The sequence below is a fragment of the Megalops cyprinoides genome, chromosome 1, assembly GCF_013368585.1.
Source record: "Megalops cyprinoides isolate fMegCyp1 chromosome 1, fMegCyp1.pri, whole genome shotgun sequence".
In the NCBI taxonomy this organism is placed as follows: Eukaryota; Metazoa; Chordata; class Actinopteri; order Elopiformes; family Megalopidae; genus Megalops; species Megalops cyprinoides.
Window position 1 is genome coordinate 29,179,660 of NC_050583.1, and position 22,210 is coordinate 29,201,869.

Genomic DNA, 22,210 nt, shown 5'->3' on the forward strand with positions numbered 1-22,210 from the left:
GCTTCATTAAGCTGATGCGTTTAATGATCAATTCTGCCAGTGCAATTCTGCCCACTCTCCCCCTCTCTCTGCCTCTTTGCTGCCCTCATCTCTCCCAGCAGAGCAGACATGGACTCCAACTCTACCACCAACTTCTTCACGCTCTCCCAGTCATTCAGTGTGTCCGACATTATTGTAATCGGAGCCTACTTTCTGCTGAACGTGGCTGTGGGAATCTGGGTAAGTCCTGCGGCTTTCACCGAGGCACAGCTGGACTCTGGCCTTTTGACAACACACCTTATTAAAATCTCTGCTCTGGCTGAAAGTCTCTTAACATGAGCAATCAGTAGAATATCGATCATTTTTTGGACTTATTTGGACTAATTAAGGCTCATAATCTATAAGCTCATACATCAGGTCTGCTTCACTTATGTACCAAAATTGATGGAGCTGAATCTGATTTTATAATGTGTTCGAGCAAATCATGGAATTGGTTAGATCTCATGGTGTGCTTCTCCTGGGCCACAGCCTGCATGAAGCAGAGGCATGCATACATATAAGATGAACAGACGGCTCAAGCATTGCCTTGTTAGTGGTAATAAAAATCCATGTATCTGACCCGGTTTTATTTGTGATCAAAGCCAAATACCAGCCTTGAGATGCATCTCAGAGGACAACTCTCAGCATCCGTACTTTGATTTGATGTGCCTCTTCAGCTGTTTAAGATTAGTCCTGATGATTTTTGCAGTTACCAGCTGACAGGTCAAGATATGAAGGCGATCACTCATTATAGTCTCCTCCTCACAGTACCTCAGTAAAATGAAGAGTGCAGTTCAGATGCTGTTTTATTTTCCATCTGTGTAACTGGTTTGTAATTAGTTGACACTGAAACGGCGTGTCTCATTACCTGTTGGTCTTGCCAGTCATCCTGCAGGGTGAGCAGGAACACGCTCAGCGGGTATTTCCTGGCTGGACGGGACATGGCATGGTGGCCGGTGAGTCTCCCTTTTTGCATGTGGACCCAACAGCAGCCGACAAATGCACATGCATGTCAGATACAGGAAATTATGCACAGACTCGAAGTGAAACTGTATTTTAATGAGAAGTGATAATTATAAAAGGAGAGTTCATCACTGCACTTCCAAGTCCTATCACAATTATGTGCATTTGGTTTTAATTGTGGTAGGAAAAATACTTTCTCCTCCCTGTGTGACTCCTAAGGCCTAAATTAATCAAACAGATGTATAATTGTTGTCCTGGCAATACTGTCATGGTTAATCTATTAGAAAATGGTATATACATACATGCGTGTGTGTGTGTGTGTGTGTGTGTGTGTGTGCGTGTGTTTATGTGTGTGTGATTCAAGACCCTTTCTCTCTGTATATGTAAATATAAATACATTTCAGGATAAAACAACAAAATTATATATTGGATTTATTTCTTCTGATTCATTTTTTAAAAATTCTCTACTTTAATCCAAATGCATTGTAAAATAACAGATTTTATTAAAGAAAACAAGAGTGTCCCATTTAAACAGACCCATGTTGTTACTATTTTATACAATGTGTGCTTCCTCCTGTTTTATGAGCTTCTGGCACTTTTCTTCCTTTGACCATTCCCCTAGTACAAATTTTTAAGTTTGTTCTTCTAGCTTTGAGCAGTGAACTGGTTTTCTTGAGTTCAAAAATTATGATTATGAAAATGATTAGATTGAGGTCTAGTGATTGAGATGGCCACTTGAAAACATTTATTTTGTGCTCAGTTAATCCTTGCTGTGTACATCTGGATAAATGCTTTAGATCATGGTCATGCTTGAATGTACACACAGGATCTGTAGCCCTAATGTATGTTGTGTGTATTTGTGTATAAGCTGTTTTTTAGAGCTATGTCTCTCTCCTTCCTCTCTCAGATTGGGGCTTCCCTGTTTGCCAGCAGTGAGGGCTCTGGGCTTTTTATTGGGCTGGCCGGCACAGGGGCAGCTGGCGGCATTGCTGTGGCAGGGTTCGAGTGGAACGTGAGTGAGTCTTGACATGGCTCTCCTCTACTCTCTGCTTTATGGCATGGTCACAACCACACTGTGGCCATGACCAATGCTTTGTGAGATGATCAGAACCACACTGTGACTGTAACCCCATGTGTGAAATCCTCAAGCCTACACCAGTATAGGCCCAGGTTGGAACAGCTTCATCACCCTCATGGTCATTTTGTGTGACTCCTCATGTCATGTATTCATTCATTCACTAGATTAATGATGATTTGATTGACACACTAACACAGAGGGAATGGCGCAAAGGGCAATAGGATTGTTAGGGTCCACGAGGGATTCAGTGGCTCTATAGAGGTACATAGAGGCAAGGAAGTTCTCTGTAGCTTAATTCGTTTACCAGATTAGTAAGATCACTTTTAGGTTCTTAGGTTCATTTCAATGTTCATTTGGTGTCATTGGCAGAAATGAATTATCTTTTTAAAGGTTTCAAAGGTTTTGATTTCATTTACCACTTTTCTTTGGAGCATCACCCACTAAACCCCCATGTACAAAGACCAAGGAATCTGTCTGTGGGAGTTTATCAGTGGGACAGCTGAGGGGACTGGTCTTCTGTCATTGTATTGTGATTATTCTGTGATCCTGTTTAGCACTGTGTAATTTTTGCTGTTTATTTGGGTATTTTTTTGTATTAACTATATAAAGTTATTTGCCCAAAGTAATTCTGATAGGAAGCATCTGCTAAATGGCCTCATAGTTAATGATAAATTAGATAAATTTGGTTGGCAGTTTTAAAAAAATCCATAAACAGTCATTTTCAGGACTAGGAGTAAAAGGAAGACAAAGCCTGTTTACACAGCAAATTATATACCTGGCACTAACAGTACCCCAAGCTTTGAATTTAATATTGATGAGCTCGTTCTGAAACCTTATTAGTAATTAATGGACAGATGATAAAACAGACTTTGTAATAAACTGATGAAACTCACTTGGGCTTTATATTGCAAATAATAAAATCAACCTTTTTGTTGATTTACTACTCAGATCCATAAGTCTATAATGATGTTTTGAGGTTTGATGCTAAGGCAACAGGCACACTGCTGTTTGTAATGATTTTGGAAAGATTTTCACTTAAAACGGCACTGGTAAGTAGAAAACCTGCCCTAAATTTCTTTACTTTTTGCACAGCTGTTTCATCTTCAGCACCAATAAATGCGGTGAATTAAAATACTGATAAGTGTTGGGATGTTATAAAAAATGAAATTAGGTAAATTAAATAAATGATGTGTGTGATAAGTAGGTAGTATACATACATGAAATAGTTTACAAATGTTACAAGGGAAAAACCAAATTCAGAAAAATAAGTAACAATCAGCAGGGGGCAGTAAATGCCTTGTTTTGATTTTTACTGGTGTTGCACATTTTACATGATCACCGTGAAATGAACAAATGAGTGAGGCTCTGTGGCACTCTCAGACACTGTGTCTGTCTGTCTTGCAGGCTACCTATGTGCTGCTTGCACTGGCTTGGGTGTTTGTTCCTGTGTATGTCTCCTCAGGGGTGAGTTATCTGTGTGAGCCTCCCATGTCCACACACACACACACACACACACACACACACACACACACACACACACACACAAGCATCTTACAGCACCTCCTTGGGGATTCCAGGGAAAGGCTGTGAACAGCATCACGTTTGATCAGTTCACCTACTGCTGCACAGGCCCTTGGAGCCATCTTCAGCACAATGCATTGCTGTGCAAAGGAGACTATGCGCGAGATCTTAATCTCATCTATGGTATGATCCTGCTAGTGATAGCACTGCACTGAGGGTTAACGACACGCAGCAGGTGTGTGCATGAAAGTGTTCTGTGCTGTGGGTTCACCGTGTGTGCTCCTCTCCCCGCTGGTCAGATTGTCACCATGCCAGAGTACGTGGGCAGGCGCTTTGGAGGAGAGCGGATCCGCATGTACCTGTCAGCACTGTCCTTGCTGCTGTCTGTTTTCACCAAGATCTCGGTAAGCAGAACCACGTCAGGCATGCATAGGTCTGAGAGCAGCCTGATGCCTCACAAGGCGTGCCTTTGGGCCCTAAGCAATTCACTTGACTGAGGCAGTACCCATGCCATGCAAGAGAGGGAACTACATAATTAGGAGCGGCAAGAAGCCTGCCACGTACTGATTGTCACAATTGGCATCTTCAGCTGGACCTGAATCTGAGTCTTTATAATTCATTTGTGTGTAACACAGCAAGATACATAAAGGGACAGAACTGAGGACGGTTTGCACTAAGAATTGCTTGCAATAAATGAAAACTATTGGCTTGCCTCCATCCCCATTAAATGCTGTGTTTTTAATTATAACACCTCCACACCTCAAAGGCTGTATAGTTGGTAGTTAATATGTACTTTGACTGCATAAATGATTGAAAGCTTGATTGCAGAAAACCTGATTAAACTTGCACCAGATGTATAAGGATAGACTGCTGAGTAAAATCACAGGAGAAAAAAAAAAAACTGAAACCCATCAGTACAGTGCATCTAACCACCCTGGTTTGCAACTGTCAAAAGCTGCAGCAAAGAGAAGGAACACACCATTGTGATTCAACAGACCTTTGTGCCATACTAACGCTAACAAAACCTCAGTCTTCTGTGGTTTACAGAGGCATTATGGTGTTTCCACAGTGATAACAAACAATACAACCTAGAGACAGTGAGCTTGTAATCCGAGTGGCATTAGGTCTGAGATCAAAATCTGGGCTGTTCAGGGGCTCTTGAAATGCATAGGTGTTGTCATGGAAGAAGTCAAATGTAATCCATCATAACTCCTGCTATTGTTGAGCACATAAGTGAAGCCTGTTCCTCTTGTGAATGCCTTTGTGGAAGCACAACAGGAGGGCTTCTCCAACAAATTGCAGGGGAGCTCTGTTTGTAGTCTGTAGTTATTTCTCAGCAATGCGTTTTGAAAAGTTTGAATTCTTGGCAGGAAGTTTTGTTGTTGATGATCACGGACAGGCAGGGTGTGAGAATTGGATATGTTTACTGAGATCTAGTGCACCAATGCCGCACCCAGTCACTGCTATCAGAGGTGTAGCAATGTCTGCTTTCTCCATGAGCAATGCCTGCAGGCTTTAGAGGTTCATACAAAACCTACGGAGGAGTCATCCAGCCCCTATGATTACCACAAGCTAATCATACCAGCATGATTGAGCAGGCCATGTACCTGAAATGGGCTTCCTGCCATCAACAAAAAACAATTTCAGTTTGTGGATGGTGGTTTTTAAAGACAAGTGGTGCTGTCATGTCATGTTTAGATGGACCTGCAGGTGTGTTGGCGTAGGCTGCTTTGTGGATAAGCATAATGGTTTTCTCTAAACTGGGTGTGTCTTCCCCAACAACAAATCAGGCACATCACGCGGTCTGTGCAAGAACGGGAGGTTGTGAACCTTTCACGCAGACCACAGCAGGTGTGCCGTGAGAGGGGGAACCAGTGGCATGTAATCACCAGTGAGGTCTCCGTGGCCATGTGTTTTCAGCGTGATAGTGTTACCCAAACACACAGCCAGGTCCCATTGTTCCACCGCGTTAACGGCAGCCAACTCAATCTACTGTGCAAACACATGGGGCCGCCTGAGGAACCTGCTGCAACTCCTGTGTCTCTCACAATCTATTACCAGTACAGTAATTGCAAATCAAGAGCAAATTTCCCTGTGGGACAGAAAGCACTTTCAAATGAATAATATCTTTATTCCCCCTATTCAAGAGTCATTTGGATGACGGATAGTGCGGGCTATATTTGGCAAAATGATGATTAAGTGGGGAATAAATATTTTAATCTACAATAATAATGAATTCTTTGCATTCATTATCTCTTTCTAGCCTGTGTGCCAGTTATAAGTGATTAACCAAAGCTGTGAAGCAGATTTCCCACAGGGGCAAGACGCATGCATCACCCTCCTTATACCTTTTCTTCTCATTTGAGGACAGAGACACTTATTATGATTCACTAAGGCTGATACAATATGACATTTAACACTTACCAGCAGATTTACTTTGTGATTAAGAATTGTATTTAGATCGTTATTTGACGTGGTTCAGAAGTCTAAGAAGACATAGAATATATTAATTAATGTCTAAGGTTGGATTGAACACCGTTTGTTGTTTTCTGTGCTCTTTGATTATCAGCACGTGTGTGCCTCTGCTGATATGTTTCTGAGAGAGTTAATGGATTGTAAAAACTGTCACAGCAAATGTGTTTTTTGAACAGACACAGCTTCTCCTATGTTGTGAACAGAAATCCCATGAACTTTGTGCAGGTGTAAAATCATGCTTTGTTCCCTAAACTGAAGCGGCCTTTGGGTTCTTATCACTGTGTCTTCAGTCAAACCTGCCAAACTGCTGTTGTGTGTTGTACGTTTGTCACATACCAGAAGATCCTCCTGTATAAGTCATCTATCAAACTGCCAGAAAATATCTTTAGCACTTCAAAGAATCTAATTACTAAAACACTGAAGCATATGACTGACACATACAGGTTTGAATCTTCTCAAAGTGTTGACATGTCTTCAGAGATTGAGTTACATTGGGCCCGATTACAGCTGGGTTAGAACAACAGTGAATTCCCTTTTTAAAACGTGGTTCTGTGTGCAACCCAAGTTTCTGGTTCCTGGGTCTGACCCAGTTGGAACTGTGATTGTAGTTTGTGAATAATGGGTGGGTTTCTGAAATTGGGATTGTGCCAGACCCCTAATTATTTTTTTGTCTTTAGGCTGAACACTGGGACCTTACATTTCCATGGAAATAGCTTGAGGGCTGTTTGATTTTCATTCCGAATGAGAAGCAAATACACTCCCCCTGAGATATTTATACTGGTTTTTCAGTAAAATGAAGAGACTGCAAAACTTTTGCTTTCTGTAAGTGCACTGCATAGTAATAAATCTGAGATAGTTATACATTCATCATCACAGCATAACAGCCACAAGGAAAAATGGTATTGATTTTGGGGCTCCCTATGTGACCACATTTGAATGTACTTTTCCACACTGTCCAAAACCTCTTTTTGTCATCTCCTGCAGACAGACCTGTACTCTGGGGCGCTGTTTATCCAGGTGTGTCTAGGCTGGAACCTCTACGTGTCCACGGTGCTGATGTTGGTGGTCACTGCACTGTACACCATAGCAGGTGAGTTTCCTCACATAACTTCTGTATTGATTCTATTCATCCCATTATGGTCCCTCCAATCTCTCCTCTCATCTCCCTGTCTCTGGATCAGGTGGCCTGGCTGCTGTGATCTACACAGACACCCTGCAGACCTTCATCATGATCATCGGAGCGATCATCCTCACTATCACAGGTGAACCCAGCGCAAAGGGATAGGCAGACTACCACGAGACCCATGGTGTTAAGCGTTCACTTTGAGAAAATGGTGGAACAAGAGTCACTTATCATTTATTTTAGGCTAAACTACATTTTGTGTTTGAGATGACTTCATGCAATCCTTTTCTTAGGGTCCCGCTCATCACTCTGATTTTCTGTTACAAACAACTACATTTACATTTACACCACATACAGTACATTCATAATATCCATAAATAAATAAATTCCAGAGAACACATTTCCACATAACATTCATCCTTTATTTAATCTGATATGAACACTTGAAACACGTTAAACCCTTGCCAATGTTTTCCCCCTGACAGCACCTGCACTGTAAACAGTCGGTTCCTTTAGTGCTGCCGCTTGGAAAAGTTCACTGAGGTGTGTCTGAGATAAACAGCTCACGCAGTGCACACACCTGGAGATACACCCCTCTGCAAAAATGGCACTTAGGAAAAGTGCTGTGGATGAAACATGAGATGTGCATTTAATACTTAACCTAATGCAGCACAGTATGTGACATAAGGATGCCTAAGTATTCTGACATGGGGGGAAAATACAGGAGTTCCATTGTAAACTTCCATTTCTAGTACTTGGCCAGGTTGACACAGGGAATGACGGTTCATTTTGTCTCATTACTGTAGGTAAAGAGTGGAGTAACAGGCTTTCCCTCATTTCCAGGAAACGTTAGCACAGTGTTTTAAAAACAGCCGCATGGTTGTCCTCAGCTGTTAATCATCACACAAGCTCATCTAACAAACAAACATGGTACATTGCCCCAAGCATGAAATTTCCCTCTCACTTCTGACCAGCATATTTTCCCACTTCTTTTTTTCAATGTATAAGAGTAGTCTGGTCTGAGCTTTGATGAAAATTTCTTTGGCACAGTAAAACAATGTTCATCTGTTTCATTTCATGTTCATGTTCATACCCATACAAAACACTAAAGAAAACATTTTTTTTTCCCTCTGCACAAACAACCCTTTCACAGTGTATGAACAATGCACCAATATGTAAAGGCTCTCATGTTGCATTTTCTTGCAGGGATTAACAGTCCCCAAGAGTCATGACTGACCTCATTAAGAGCTCTATGAGCACAAAGGCAATCATCTAATTAGTGGAGCATATTAAAAAAAAACAATGAAGAAGAAAAAAAAAAAACATTTCCTGTACATGTGAAAGCGATGGCACGTGGTGCTCTGCTGCTGACTGATGATGATGTTCCATTTACCCACATTTGACAGCGTTTAACAAGATTGGTGGCTACAACAATTTGGAGGGGGTCTATTTGAAGGCCATCCCGTCCAAGATCATCCCCAACACCACGTGCCACCTGCCCCGTGCTGACGCCATGCACTTGTTCCGTGACCCTGTGGCCGGAGATCTGCCCTGGCCTGGCATGACCTTGGGCCTCACCATCCTTGCCACGTGGTACTGGTGCACCGATCAGGCAAGAGATCCCCTGTCCAATCCAGCCTTATCCTTGCTTAGACTTATTTGGTATTGGGGGGGGGGGTGTAGTTTTGCAGAATCAAAAAGTAGCCATCATAAGGCAAGAGAATTCAAGTCAAACCCTGGGGAAACCTCCACAGTTCCCACAACATTTGTGCAATTCACACAAAAAGATTCCAGATTTCAGACGGCCACTCATTTCTCTTCTCTTCACACTCACGGCATTGTGAAAATGGTGGCCTGGAAAAGACACCCCTCTAAAAGGAGGGAAACTCAAGACACCTTAAATCTTAAGGTTTAAACATTGTCTGCCATGTGAAGAAAAAGTAGATACCCAACCATAATACATGAGAGAGCTCCCTGCATTGGATCTTCCCCGCTTAGCAAAAAGCAGGGTGTTCTTCTGAAGGGTGCGGTTTCATCCTTCCCGCTGAAAGTAGGAGAAAGGGCCTGAAGCTGTGCAGCTAAGAGGTTCCCTTCTGCCCCAGCTGTGCCTTCTTATTCTGCATTGGGGTACCTGACATCTTCCCTTTTAAGTGTTTGAACTGGGAGAGCTTGGCGAAGGAGATGCCAAAGGGAGCTCGACTGTCTCCCTGAGTAGCATGTGGCCTTTGCGGAGAGCAGTGATGGCTGGGTCTTCCTGACTGTCCTTGGGACTGCCTGTAGGGGGAGCCGTGGCGGCTAGGGGAACGCCCAGTCCGAGAGTTTGCCAGCTGCATCTGAGCTAGTCTGTTAGGGGAGCAGCGACCGCTGGATGACTTGTCCTGGCTGAACAGTTTGCCCTGCCAGTACTTGTGGCCGCCTATGACAGGCCCTGCAGCTTTTGCTGGGCGATGGTAGCATCCAGGCTTGGCAAGCACCACCTTAGCGGTCCCCCGCCCCTGGCTTTCCCACTCACCACGGATGGTGCTGGCTGGGGATCTGGATGAAGTCTGATACAGCTGTGGGAGAAACAGAAGAGCATTTGTTAAAATTTGAGACACTGTCTCTGTTCATGAGTGAAACACAGTGTAGCCTATCCAAAAGCAGGTTTAACCACAATGGGATGTTTGATTTCAGCTGCTGAGTAAGCTTTGCAAACTTTTTTTTTATTAGACTACAGCTGATACTTCTAACAATGAGTGTCGTTTGTTTTGCAGCAGGTATTTGCACTTCACTATGGACCTTTCTTTTTCACAGGTAATTGTTCAAAGGTCTCTGTCTGCCAAGAATCTCAGCCATGCCAAGGGCGCCTCCATCTTAGCTAGTTATTTGAAGATGCTGCCCATGATCTTCATCATCCTGCCGGGGATGATCAGCAGAGCTCTGTACCCAGGTAATGTTCCTTGAGCCTCTGCTCTGAGACCTACTTCGTTTCTGCCCTGCAGCTAAAACACAGCTGCCTTTGATCAGCATAAACAGGCTGAAGCCTGCTACCACCAAAGTGTTTCTGCAAGCAAATTTTCATATATGATTGAGCTGATTGATGGTATGCTGGCCAGACTCTATTTCTGCTGATTGCACAACAATTGAGACAGTCTCATTTTCAATATTTTGCAACATGAGCAGTAAATATCATTTACAGCATATGCTCCTATATCATAAGTTATGTCAATGTGTCCAACTGTGAAGATTGCAGTCTGTTTGCTATGATTGTTAATATCTAAATATCTAAATCTAAATATCAGTAATTATTCATATATTTATGATATATTTATACTTAACCATACCTTCCTTCCATTGCCACAGGGCAATTTTTGGTGCACCTGTATCTCCTTCCTCTCCAGGGCTAGGCGGATGTCTGCCAGTGCTCTCTGGGTGTGTACTGCTTTCTGCTGCAGCTGCAGCTGGTTCTCTGGTCGCAAATCTAGCATGGACTGGGAAAACCTGGCCATGACATTCAATCCATCGGACTGTCTGTGGTCCTCAAAACGCCCAGAACCAGTGTGTGTTCCATTAGCTATGAGCTCAATCCTGGATTCCAAAATGTCAGATTCGCTGCACTCAAAATATTCATCTGATGGTGTAGAGATGTTGGATTCATCCCTGGGGGACTGGGTATGGGGGACCTCAGCGTTGCCAGCCTCATTGCTGTCAGCCTCTGTCCCGATTGCTTTCAGCTCCTCTTCCTGATCATCCAGGTCCACATCTCCATCTCCTTCGTCTTCTGTTCCTGGTTCACTTGGTTGTGTGACTGAGATTAGTGTATTGTCAGTTGGTTCACTTGGTGGTGTGACTGCAATTAGTGTATTGTCAGTTGTTTCACTTGGTGCTTTGACTGCAGTTAGTGTATTGTCAGATGGATCTGAGTGTTTGTCTGAGGTCTGACCAGGATTATGGCTCCCTATAGTTTGTGGTGTTGAAATGTCTGTGCAGGGCATTTTCACCATAGCGACATCAGGTGCATCTTTAGAAGCGGTGTCACTGATGACAAGTTGAACAGTTCTGGGTTTAGGGACTGGTGGAGGCAGCATGTCCGTCCTTCCCTGATTGTCTCCTGGACTTTGCGTTTGATTCGAAGGCTGCACGCTCTTCTCTGTCTCACCATGGGTCTTTTGGAGTTGGGGCTGTGCTTGCTGTTGCTCTGGGACAGCTGGGGCATCAGTGGTGGGGTTTTCAGTTTTCCCTCTGGGGACGGCCTTCTCAGGCAGTGACTCCTGGGGAAGAACGAAGGGATCCTTGAAGCGGACAGCCTGCGAGATTTCAAACAGCTCCGAGCGCATGAGGTGGGCCTGCATGGGCTTGTTGGAGTCCCGGATGTTGATGAAGCCGATGACGTCACTGGGCGGGTCGGGTTCAGGCCAGGTCGGAAGGTAGTGAATCAAGTATGCGCGCTCCAGGTTGACGAGTCCAGGGTGGAGTGGCGGGGCCTCCACTGGCTCTATTTTTGCACGCAGGGGGACTTTTATCATGGGGTTGTTTGAGCTGCTGTTCTTGGCACTGTTCTTGTCTGAGGACGTCCTGCTACCAGTCTCCACAGCATTACTACTGACCAGGGCATATTTGGGATTGATCAGTTTACGGGCCACGGCAGCTGAAGGGAGGGGCACAGGTGCAGCCTGTGGGAGGGGCTCGGGTTCAGGCTCATCCTCCAGATTGATCTTGCTGAGGTTCACACCCCTAGACATCAGGTAGAGCTCTCTAAACTGTTTGTCAAAGGTCTCCACAGCCTGGCCCGTGAGCACTGTGATTAGGTTTCTGTCCAGTCTGGAGGCCATCCAGGTGAAACTAAATTAACACAAAGAAGAAGCAACAGAGTCAAACTCCCATCCTTTTTCCCTTTTTGACCCAGCTTTTCAAGAGTTGCAATTGAACATTAAGCTTGTCCACTGTGATAACCTCTGCATCCATCCAGAGCAAAGTTAATGCAGTCCTCTGATACGCATGCTAATTAATGCAACTAGCTTTCAACACCACGAGTCCCACAGTGCACCAGGAAGCTTCTGGTCATCACCAGTCGTAGCGCTCAGCCTGCCCTAAGAGCATGCATCTTTGCTGTCTGAGACACTTGTAAGCCCAAAACTCCCATCTAGAATATTATGCCATTGTTACATCATCATCAGCTAAGACACTGTGTCTGCTATCTTTGGGTGCCATGTGGATCTGCACCCTTTAGGACAGATGATACATGTGTATTTTGGCTTAGATAAATGCAAGCACTCAATATTTAGCTTTCTAGCAAAAACTCCTATCGTTCACTATTGTTCACTATCAATGAGTATGTTGTGGTGAGTACTATTAATGAGTATGTCTCGCACGCACGCATGCACGTACGCACACATGTACAAACATACCTGTATGACCCAGACACTGTTCGGTCTCCATCCACAAACATGAACTTCTGACTCATGGAGCCGTGCACTTTCTTTGACGACCGCGTGTAGAACTCTGTCCCTCCAATGTAGCGGACTCTTAGGTTCTGAAAGAGTATAGTAAATGGATGTCTGGTTATTTTCCTCAAACTTAACAAACTTAAATACTTCAGTTATCTTTTTATTTATTGTTTTGGAATGAGTCGACACCAATCTATGTTTTTGCTTTTGAAAAATAACATTGTCATCTGTAGACAGACTGAACAGCCATAAACTATTAATACAGTTGTGTGATCTCATTTTTTCTGGCTGTAAGGATAAGAAGCACTCTTACTGAGGTACTGATAAACAACATTTTATGGTCCACACCAGCTTTGCTTAGCACTGATGCTTATGTATGGCAGTTCATAATGCATGTGGTTTTATGTTCAATTCCACGAGGCTTATAGTTTCACTGCTTGTCAATGGCCCTTTTGAAGCCATTGTTTCAGGAAATACGAGACATTCCTTCCAAAGAAAAAAACATTAAGCATGGGAAAGAGCCTTTTAACACAGAAAAAACTTGAGGTGTGGCAATAACTTTCCCTAAAAGCAAATCTTAGCAATGCAAGAATGGAGGCACACATTCATAACCCGAGGAATATGTTGCTAGACCAGAAGAATTAAGTGCTCTAGTTGGAATTCTAACCACACTAAGCTAAACTACAGGAAGCAAAGCAGAAATCTATTAGAATAAGTAAGAAATCGTGCTTTCATTTTATTAGATGGGAATGTTTAGTAACAGACGGTTTTAGCACAAACCAGTTATTTTAAAAACAGTCATTCTTCGTTGACAGGTCAAAATGGTTTCTTGTGCTGGCATTTTATTGAAATGTTTTTTGTTTTTTTTGGCCGTAATTTGGGAGACTGAAGATTCTAATCATTCCCCTGACAAACGGACAGGCTGATAAAATCAGTGGTGTGATCTTGCGTATTACCAGTAAAGCGCAGATTGCTTAAGATTTTTTTTCCCCCTTGACACACTGTAAATTACCACAGACGTTACATGAGGGGAAATGCAAAGACGAATAGGATTTGGCACACAAACACCATTCTGCTCTCCGAGTGAAAATGATCTGTCAGTGACTAAGGGTCTCTTTCGCAAATCATCCAGAACACTTTACAGAGGGAGGTATAAGCGAGAATGGCAGCACTGTGACCGAGCACACCGCTTAGGCCCTTAAGAGGCAGCTCCACAAGCTCACCACCTCCATTCTCTCTGCTCAGCAGCAGGGAAGGCCTCGTTTTAAGGGATTTCACATTTATCTTTGGTTCACAAAATATGTATTTTTTTTCTTTCATCACTTTATTTTTTGAATATTGTCAGACAGTGGCATAACAGTTTAATAGCTGTGGAGCACAGGGCCTCTGCTTCCCGTCCGTGCTGATTATGATCAGCGCAGAAGGAATTTCCTGAATGGGTGGGAATGCCCCAGATCTGTCATCAGCCAGGATCTTTGTTAGATCTTTGGTTTCAGGCGGTCAGCTGCTAAATAATTAAAGATCTCCTCAGGTAAAAAAAAAAACAACTGGCTGTTTTTAACCTCCCCATTTGGTAGTCAAAGTCATCTTTGCATTACCGCAATTTCCTGAAAACTCACATGCTTTTTGGATCATGGATTAATCCAAGAATCCATTAGAAAAAAATGTTGAGAAAATGTACGTAAAACATTTGCAAAATACATAACTTATCAAGAGCTATTAGTAATCTGTAGCTAATAGTGTGAAAGTTAAGGTTGAGGTGGATTGACATGCCTTCAGGTGTCCCCTGTGCATTCCGGCCCTCCCACACATGCTCAGAAAGTGTGGCACTGCACTAGCTTCCAAGATTATGTACACCGCCACCTTCCGCTTAAAACTGGCATCCAACAGGTCTCTGAAGATGTCCACATCTGTAAACAAGTCCATAACCACTGCAATAACCTGCAAATGAAAGAGCAATCCTGCATTAGATTTGTATTCCTGTTTCAACCATTTCAAGTTCAACTTTGTACAGTTCTGAGAGTAGCAACTTAAATGGAGCATTAGCTACCACACTGATCAATGTGAATTAAATGTACAGTGCATCAGATGAAAATATTAACATGAAACATAGCCCTCTGCTTTAGAAGAAATTTAAAATTTAAAGAAAGAAATTTAAAATGCTAGTTATGGCTATCCTTATGTTGTGGAGGGGGACAGGTATTTTTTGTATGAACCAGCCATAGAGAGATGAGAGACTCCTATCTTTAGATTTACTCAGATGCGCTGCAGTGTTAAATCAGTTCCTTGGAGGGGTAGCACTTCAGAAATTGCCCTTATCATTGTCTTTTTCAAGCATTTTTAAGTCAACATTACTGATGGTGAACTGAAGAAGTGAAATATGTACTGCTCAGACTCTTTAATCCTTTGTGATCTCTGAGCATTTAGGGTGTTTTTTCTTTTGATGGCAATTAAACTGACAGTTTCCTGCCAAGATCTATTTGGGTTTCTTAGCTATTTCACGAGGCAACTGTCCAGTGTGTAAGAGTTCAAATATCCAATTAAAATGCTGCTATAAAAAATCCATGACAGGCCATTGTTGTGTTAGCCTGGCTGTATTTTATGAGTTTTGAAGAAGACAAGATGATATTGTTAAAAAGGCACATTCAGGCTGCAGCCTGACAATCAGACAGTATGTTAAATACAGTGTTTATCCTGTATGTAAAGTAATGCGTTTTGAATACTCTAGCTCTGTGTTGAACATTCCTTTTATGATAATTTGACCCTATCACAGCTAAACAAATGGAGACTATGGATTTTCGGAAACAATGATCTATAGACTATCCATTCAACAGGCCCACACAGATAAAAAGGACATAACAATGCCACCGTTGGTTAATCCCAGAGGTATCAGACAACACCTGCGTGACAGCTATGACCTACATATTGTCCACTGTTTTTGTACATGTTTTGTCAGGCCACTGACGATTTTTAGCCCCTTTAACTCTTGTTTATTTTATATACTGTTACAATAAATCATGTTCCAGTGATATCCTACTACTACTACTGATGCTGCCCCTACAAACAACAGTCATGCGAGAACTAAATTAACACTTAAGCAGTCGCCAGTGGGTTTTCTATCATAATGAGTTGCATGAGTTTTTTTTTCTTTTTTAAGAAATGAATTTAGTCGACATGTACCTTATTTGCTTGCGCGATAGTTTTTCTAACTACTTCTTTGATATGTTGCTGTCCCTCCAATGGCGGTTGTGTGTACACGTTGACCCGAGTTACGCCTCGGTAGGAAGAGCTGTCTGGCCAACCCATATCCAGATCCGGAATTGAGATGTCCGAGCGCTCCGGCCAATACTGCAGGGACACCGCTCCATCCTCGCTGTCTCCGGCCACGTCTCCTTTAGAGTGGTCGGATCCCGGCTTGTAATCCTCCGCGGTTCTTAACAGCTGCTCCAACTCCAGTTCTGACAGAAACTCTCGAACTTGATGTGCCTGGGTGTACTTTTCGAAAGCACCCCGACCTCCCTCAAGAAGAGCCTCCAATGCCAGTCTTTGGTCTTCACTATAGAAGAACTCGGGTTTAGACTCGTTCAACCGCCAGTTCACATGGTTGTCATCCAAACACTGGATCTGAGACAAAGCCATTGCTTTATAAATTAAACCCTGCTTCGTAAAAACCTATAACAGAAACGCTCAAATATTCCACCACAATTTAAATAAATAAATACCAGTTAAATGTACGATTTAAAAAGAACCTATGCTCAACACAGATAGTGATGATGTTTATTTAAATCCGTTTTCCCGTTTTTTCTCGCTCCGACAAAAAACATCAACCATGAAATTCCAACTTGTTGCTGAGCTTTTGTGCTCATATCATGGTTTCTAGTTCATCATTTCCCCTGACGTTGCCGTTGTTCTCTTGCCGGTGTAAAGCCCTCCTCTTCTGGCAGTATAATGCGCGTGTCCCACATAGCTAACAGTTTAAAGTAGTTTGGGCAGGTAAAGTAAAACGAACCGCGTCCCGACGCACCACACCGCCTACTCGCCACACCTTAATCACATGACTGAGGGATACGTTCCCCTATTCCTGACTCAGTGCCCCCGGGGCAGGGCTGTCCTAACAGAATCAGTCAAGAAATACGTTTACATCCCGAGAAATGATTTAAAATATCTCGTCATCAAAATGCAGACTCGGACAAGATTTCTTTTATAACTCTCACGGAAACGATTCCATGACATAAAAAACAGCCGCTCACGTAAACTAGCATATTCTGGCTATTTAGTTAATGAGATCTATCTTTCGAAAAAAAGTTTTATTCAGAGCAAACCTCTGTATAGCTACATAAAGCACATTACGACATTGTTTCGTAGTTATCACCTGGTTGACGAGAATCTACCCAAAGTTACACTACACTGGATTTTCAATTAGGCATTTGAAATGCCGCATTTCCATGGACAAAAACCGAAGTCAAATCCATACCGATCGATGCCCGTAAAATATAAAGTTGTGACTGACTGTATGACATGACGGAAGTAGCCAAATTCTCATTCGCTGTGAAAACGACCACGCGTCACGTCTGGAGTCGCAGTGAACTTTCCCTCCTTGTCTGTCCATTACTTTCACACGGGGTGGAATGTGGGTGGAGTGTCCGGATTCCATGCGCTCCCTTAAAGGCACGTTGTCAGACTGCAAAAAAGATTAGCCGTGTTAGGTTTCAGTACTGACTCCAGGCGTTTGTGAATCTGACAAAATGATGCGAGTGTGAGAAAATGTATCATATCATCTATGACGACTCCAGATACCGTGGGATGCGTGGATCCAGAGGAGTGCGTGAGGGTGTGCGGCGCGGAAGTAGGCTGCTCCAACATCGCATTCCCCAAACTGGTCATTGAGCTGATGCCCAGCGGTAAGAGTTTCCTCTGGTCTGCCTGAGGCCAAGACCACTTCATGAAGCTGAATATTATACCAGCCTTACTTCTGTCATTTTTGTATGTTGCTGATAATAAGATGTGCCAGTTGGATTTATAAGGACAACAGATGCTGAGTGCTCATTTTGTCCTCCCCTCCATTCTCACTCGTGTGGCTGTCACTCTCCTCCCTGTGTATCCAGGCCTACGAGGGCTGATGATTGCCGTGATGATGGCTGCCCTCATGTCCTCCCTCACCTCCATCTTTAACAGCAGCAGCACGCTTTTCACCATGGACATCTGGAAGAAGTACCGCCGCGGGGCCAGTGAGAAGGAGCTACTGCTGGTGGGCAGGTGGGAAGCCATATGAGGGACGACACATGGGCTGCGATCCCTGTCTGTACTGGTCCCTCAGTGGTAGAATCAACTCCCCAGGGGGGGTCAGGACAGCAAAATCGCTGGCCATCTTCTGTTGCAGACTGAAGTCCCACCTCTTCAGACTGCGTCTCAGTTCCACCTCAATCCCCACCCCCCCAACACCTGTTACCTCTAGTATTTGATGTTTATTTTACGTGTGGTTTTGTGGTATATTTTTGATTCCTTGTTCTAGTAACTGATGTATCGTAGTATACTTGGCTTCCGTTGCCTAGTCAGATTGCACGTGTTAACTTGTGTTAGGGCTTGCATGGTGTTATGCTTTCACTCATGGGTCTGGGAGTGTTGTTAGCCTGGTCTGACACTGTTGCTCATTTAATTTAAATGGATACACTTATTTTCTGTTGTGCTGGACGTCGCTCTGAATAAGAGCACCTGTTAAATGCATGTAATGTAATGTAACTATCCAGGGCTGGATTTTTAACAATTAACCTATTACTGTTATCTCATGCACAATATTCACAATACTGTATTACCTGTCAGTGTAGTTTTGCAGAGTGTGAAGGTGTGTGGTATCAGTATCTCTATGTGTTCTAGGATTGTGACAGTGATCCTGGTGGTCATCAGCGTGGTCTGGATCCCGATCTTGCAGAGCGCTAACAGCGGCCAGCTGTACGTCTACATCCAGTCGGTCACCAGCTACCTGGCCCCTCCCGTCAGCGCCATCTTTGTGCTTGCTGTGTTCTGGAAGCGGACCAATGAGGCGGTGAGGCTGTCTACTCGTGACAACAAAGAAGAATTCTATTGTACAGCTGCTGCCAGTGGTCAATAGCACTCTGAATGGTGTCATGACAAGTGATTTAAGAACTGTTGGTTGAGGGATGGTAACTTTATGAGTCAGAGCTCATAAATGTCAACTTTAAGAAGTGAGGAAGTTCATAAGGTTATAGCTGAGAGGCAATTTGTGACAGCAGCCACAAGCCTATCGATACTACAATAGACTCAGTAACACTATCCTCACTGAATATCATGTTTCAGAACTGCAGTCATTCTTTTATTTGCGCACATACATGTTTAATTCTTCTTCTTCTGTGTCTATTCTGGGACTGTGCTGTGGAAAACTGGTTGTCAGAGATTCTTGGAAAGTTCTGTCTGTTTGGTCACCTCGCTCTCTTTCCTCAAATTGTGGGATATTTAATCTGTTTAATCTGCTGAGTGCTGTTAGCGGATATGTGTTGTGATGTGCGACTCACTGTCAATGTGTTAAAATACACAAGAACTTCTGAGAAAAGCAACCTCAGAGCTGACGTCAGTGTGATTGAAGCAAGCATCTGTGAAGCCCTCCTTCATTGTTGGCCAGATGCATGACCTCACTTCTCACAAGTCTGTCCGTTAATTATTTATGCTCCCTAAAGCATTGCTATCTGAACTTGCTTTCCCCTGTAAAGAGGTGTTTCACAATTAATTCTTTGTCCTGGGCTTAGCAACATCCTCTTTGAATAAAGAATGGGAACCAGATATGGTTATCCCGAGTTCCTCTTTGACTCTTTGGCACGCACTCTTCTCTTTTAGTTGTGGCTATTTTCCTTCTTTTAACTGATTTTATTTTTAATTTTCATCTTTATTATTCCATTTTCAAATTTTTACTGTAAAAAGGGAGGGCAGACGTGTTTCCCTGCAAAAATGAATACATGTGGTGTGCTGTAGGACGTGAAATTCTGGTTGGGAACCTTGTTACTTGGGGAGTAACCCTGGGCTTTGTGCTCCTGCATGTAATGTGTTGTTTCCACAGAGGCTGTGAGCTGTAGAGCATCCGATGCGGGAACAGGTTTGTTTGTGTATGTGGCCCTTGTGCTCCATTCTGAAGCAGGGTTTCTCAGTTTTCGCTGTTTGTACAGCAAAAGCACCTCATGTCTTGCCATCGGTCTGCACATGCTCCAAAAATCACCTGACAAACGTCTGCTAGCGGGAGCCACATCCGTTCTGGTGCATCTCAAACATTCACAGCATTTTGGCACACATCCATTTGCTGACGTAGTATAACTCTGTTGGGACGAAACAGCGTGTTTGTCTGTCTTTTTTCATAAAAGCCTTACGTTGTACGTCAAGAATCCTACTGTTTTGTATAGGTGTCGGATCACAACTTCACTTGACCCTTTCTTGTTTGTTAGCAGTGTTTTCAATGAAGACTCCTTGAAGTATACAAATGTATTTCTCTTTAGGCACTTTTAAGGTGGTGCAATAACAGTTGTAAGAATGCACAGATATTTACATTTCTGCACCCAAACCTGCTTAAAGGCAAAGGACGCTTATTGTCTTTCTTTGCATACTGCGCCACACCATGCAATTGTTTAAGTGGTGACTGGAAGATTGACTTTTCAGTGGAATGACTATTTTTCATAATGAAATGTCTTAACGAATTAACTGCTTTAAGGCAGAGGATACAGCACAGCGTGTTCTGCAATGAGCAGAGATATTTTTCTGACACCCTGCTGACAGTATCTTTATGAGATGGTGAGGCTTTTCGCAGCTCTGTTTTTGCAGCAGGTGTACGTGTCCATGCCTCCTCATATCTGCAATGGAGATAAAGGCTGAGAGCTTGAAAATAGGCTTGGACTAATTCCACCTGAACCTTTTGTCTGTTTTGACAGGATGTTTTTTAACACAGTTTTTGAAAAAAGGGGGTTGTTCTTATGCAGTTTTCAGAGGCTTTGTAAAAAATTGTTCTCGCAATTCAGTGAATTTGATGTGAAGCAATGATAAGTTTCCTAAAAGAGTTGCTTCCTTGGCCAGAAACCTGCGGTGGTAATGGAGGTGTTTTGACAGCAGTGACTGCAGCAACAGTATGAGACGAATGTGCTGTTCCTCTGTTCACAGGGAGCATTCTGGGGTCTGATGGTGGGTCTCGTGGTGGGCCTTACGCGAATGATCATGGAGTTTGCCTACCCTCCCCCCCGCTGCGGTGTGTTTGACCCCCGCCCTGCCGTGCTGCGCAGCGTCCACTACCTGCACTTCGCCATTATCCTGTGTGCGCTGACCGCTGGTGTGGTGGTGGTCATCAGCCTACTCACCACTCCTCCTTTAGAAGAGCAGGTCAGTGGTGCACACATATGCAAACACGTACACACGCATGTGTATGTGCTCACAGTGACATGCTTGGGAAGGAAGCACTCTGAAGGGTCTGCACACATTAAGCACTTATTAGTGGTTCATTAAATGACTTCCTGGTGAGGTTTCACTCTGGGATGCGTTCGATCTGTTTCAGGTCAGAAACCTGACATGGTGGACCCTGAGCCAGGAGAACGTGGACCGTGAAATCCCTCTGCAGAAAGTGTCATCCCTGAGCGACCCCGCAGAGCAAAGGACAGAGGGTACGAGAGCTCGTTCTACACTGGCTCACCTTGCCGTGATAATAATGACTCATATGGAACTGCTCTGTTGTGAAGACCCAGAGTGGACAAAGACACAGGGGGTCTGATTTACAGCTTTGTTTATATTGACCATTCACTGCAGATGTTCTGTGATGTCATGGAAAACCCTGTGATGGGCACATGGATGACAGTTTAATTCCTGTTGTGAGCAGGGTGTGGTGGTATTGCAAGCATGATAAATATGCAGAAAAGCAAGCTCATAATTGTTGTTGTTCATGTTTTTTTGAAATTTATAATCTACAATACATGTTCAGTCTAAAAGATATTTCTGGTACTGAAAATATTGTTGGATTATAAATTATCATAAATATCAGTGAATATGTTCATTGAGGCAAAAATCCTTGCTGAGCTCATTTGGTCTGATGTATAAGCATGTCATAAAAGCTTTGTGTCAGCGTCCTGTTCTGTGTTTTGTTCTGCAGACCCTGATCAGCATCGACGGAGGAAGTACGTGCGGGGTGCCGGATTCTGCAACTCCCGGGCCAATGGGCCCGCAGCCCCCCGACCGAACATCCTCCCGAGCACCAGAGAGAACCCGTTCTGGTCCCGTTTCTGCTGCGTGAACGCCATCATACTCATGTGTATTAACATCTTCTTTTATGCGTACTTTGCGTAGCCGCCAGGAAGGGTCTCCACATGGAATGACTTGAATTACCACAGTAGGAATATATACTCTTCAAGTCAAATGTGCTTGTAAATACTTTGATTTTTTAAAAAAATATTTATTGCTAATAATCAAATTTATACCAGATGAATTATGAAATGCTGAGTGCCTTTAAGAAAAGAAACTTTGTTTTGATAAAATGTAAACATCTGTTGTGTGTTTGTTTATGAATGAGATATGGATGCCCCCACAAGGTCTGTATCATTTGAGAATTACTAAAATTTACTAATAAAA

At 43.3% G+C, this 22,210-nt stretch overlaps 2 protein-coding genes across 4 annotated transcripts; one reads left to right on the plus strand and one right to left on the minus strand.

Moving 5' to 3' along the window:
* The first annotated feature begins 108 nt into the window (after positions 1-108).
* slc5a10 (solute carrier family 5 member 10) lies at positions 109-21,928 on the plus strand. Of its 3 annotated transcripts, XM_036524512.1 has the most exons (15): positions 109-219; positions 903-974; positions 1,889-1,993; positions 3,464-3,523; positions 3,880-3,984; positions 7,040-7,145; positions 7,237-7,317; positions 8,585-8,790; positions 9,972-10,107; positions 17,398-17,505; positions 17,710-17,860; positions 18,479-18,647; positions 20,759-20,974; positions 21,147-21,212; positions 21,845-21,928. In XM_036524512.1, the coding sequence occupies exons 1-15, from the start codon at positions 109-111 to the stop codon at positions 21,926-21,928; spliced, it is 1,776 nt and encodes a 591-aa protein (XP_036380405.1). The 3 variants fall into 3 exon arrangements, with proteins under 3 accessions (XP_036380405.1, XP_036380423.1, XP_036380414.1); XM_036524530.1 differs by lacking the exon at positions 17,398-17,505; XM_036524521.1 differs by lacking the exon at positions 7,237-7,317.
* Positions 9,105-16,826, minus strand: LOC118774905 (protein FAM83G). The gene is made up of 5 exons (XM_036524499.1): positions 15,785-16,826; positions 14,378-14,545; positions 12,566-12,690; positions 10,502-11,999; positions 9,105-9,733 (listed from the first exon to the last, which is right to left on the minus strand). Exons 1-5 carry the CDS (start codon positions 16,241-16,243, stop codon positions 9,257-9,259), a joined length of 2,727 nt encoding a protein of 908 aa, XP_036380392.1. The 5' UTR covers positions 16,244-16,826; the 3' UTR covers positions 9,105-9,256.
* Positions 21,929-22,210: the final 282 nt, after the last annotated feature.

Bases quoted from the DNA above. Each gene is read 5' to 3' on its own strand.
- slc5a10 (XM_036524512.1), top strand. From the start codon at position 109: ATGGACTCCAACTCTACCACCAACTTCTTCACGCTCTCCCAGTCATTC. The intron at 18,648-20,758 runs GTGAGGCTGTCT...CTCTGTTCACAG, and splicing joins GGAAGCGGACCAATGAGGCG to GGAGCATTCTGGGGTCTGAT. The intron at 20,975-21,146 runs GTCAGTGGTGCA...GATCTGTTTCAG, and splicing joins CTCCTCCTTTAGAAGAGCAG to GTCAGAAACCTGACATGGTG.
- LOC118774905 (XM_036524499.1), bottom strand. From the start codon at position 16,243: ATGGCTTTGTCTCAGATCCAGTGTTTGGATGACAACCATGTGAACTGG. The intron at 12,691-14,377 runs GCATGTCAATCC...ATACTCTTTCAG, and splicing joins TGCACAGGGGACACCTGAAG to AACCTAAGAGTCCGCTACAT. The intron at 9,734-10,501 runs GTATGGTTAAGT...TTTCTCCCACAG, and splicing joins CCTGTGGCAATGGAAGGAAG to CTGTATCAGACTTCATCCAG.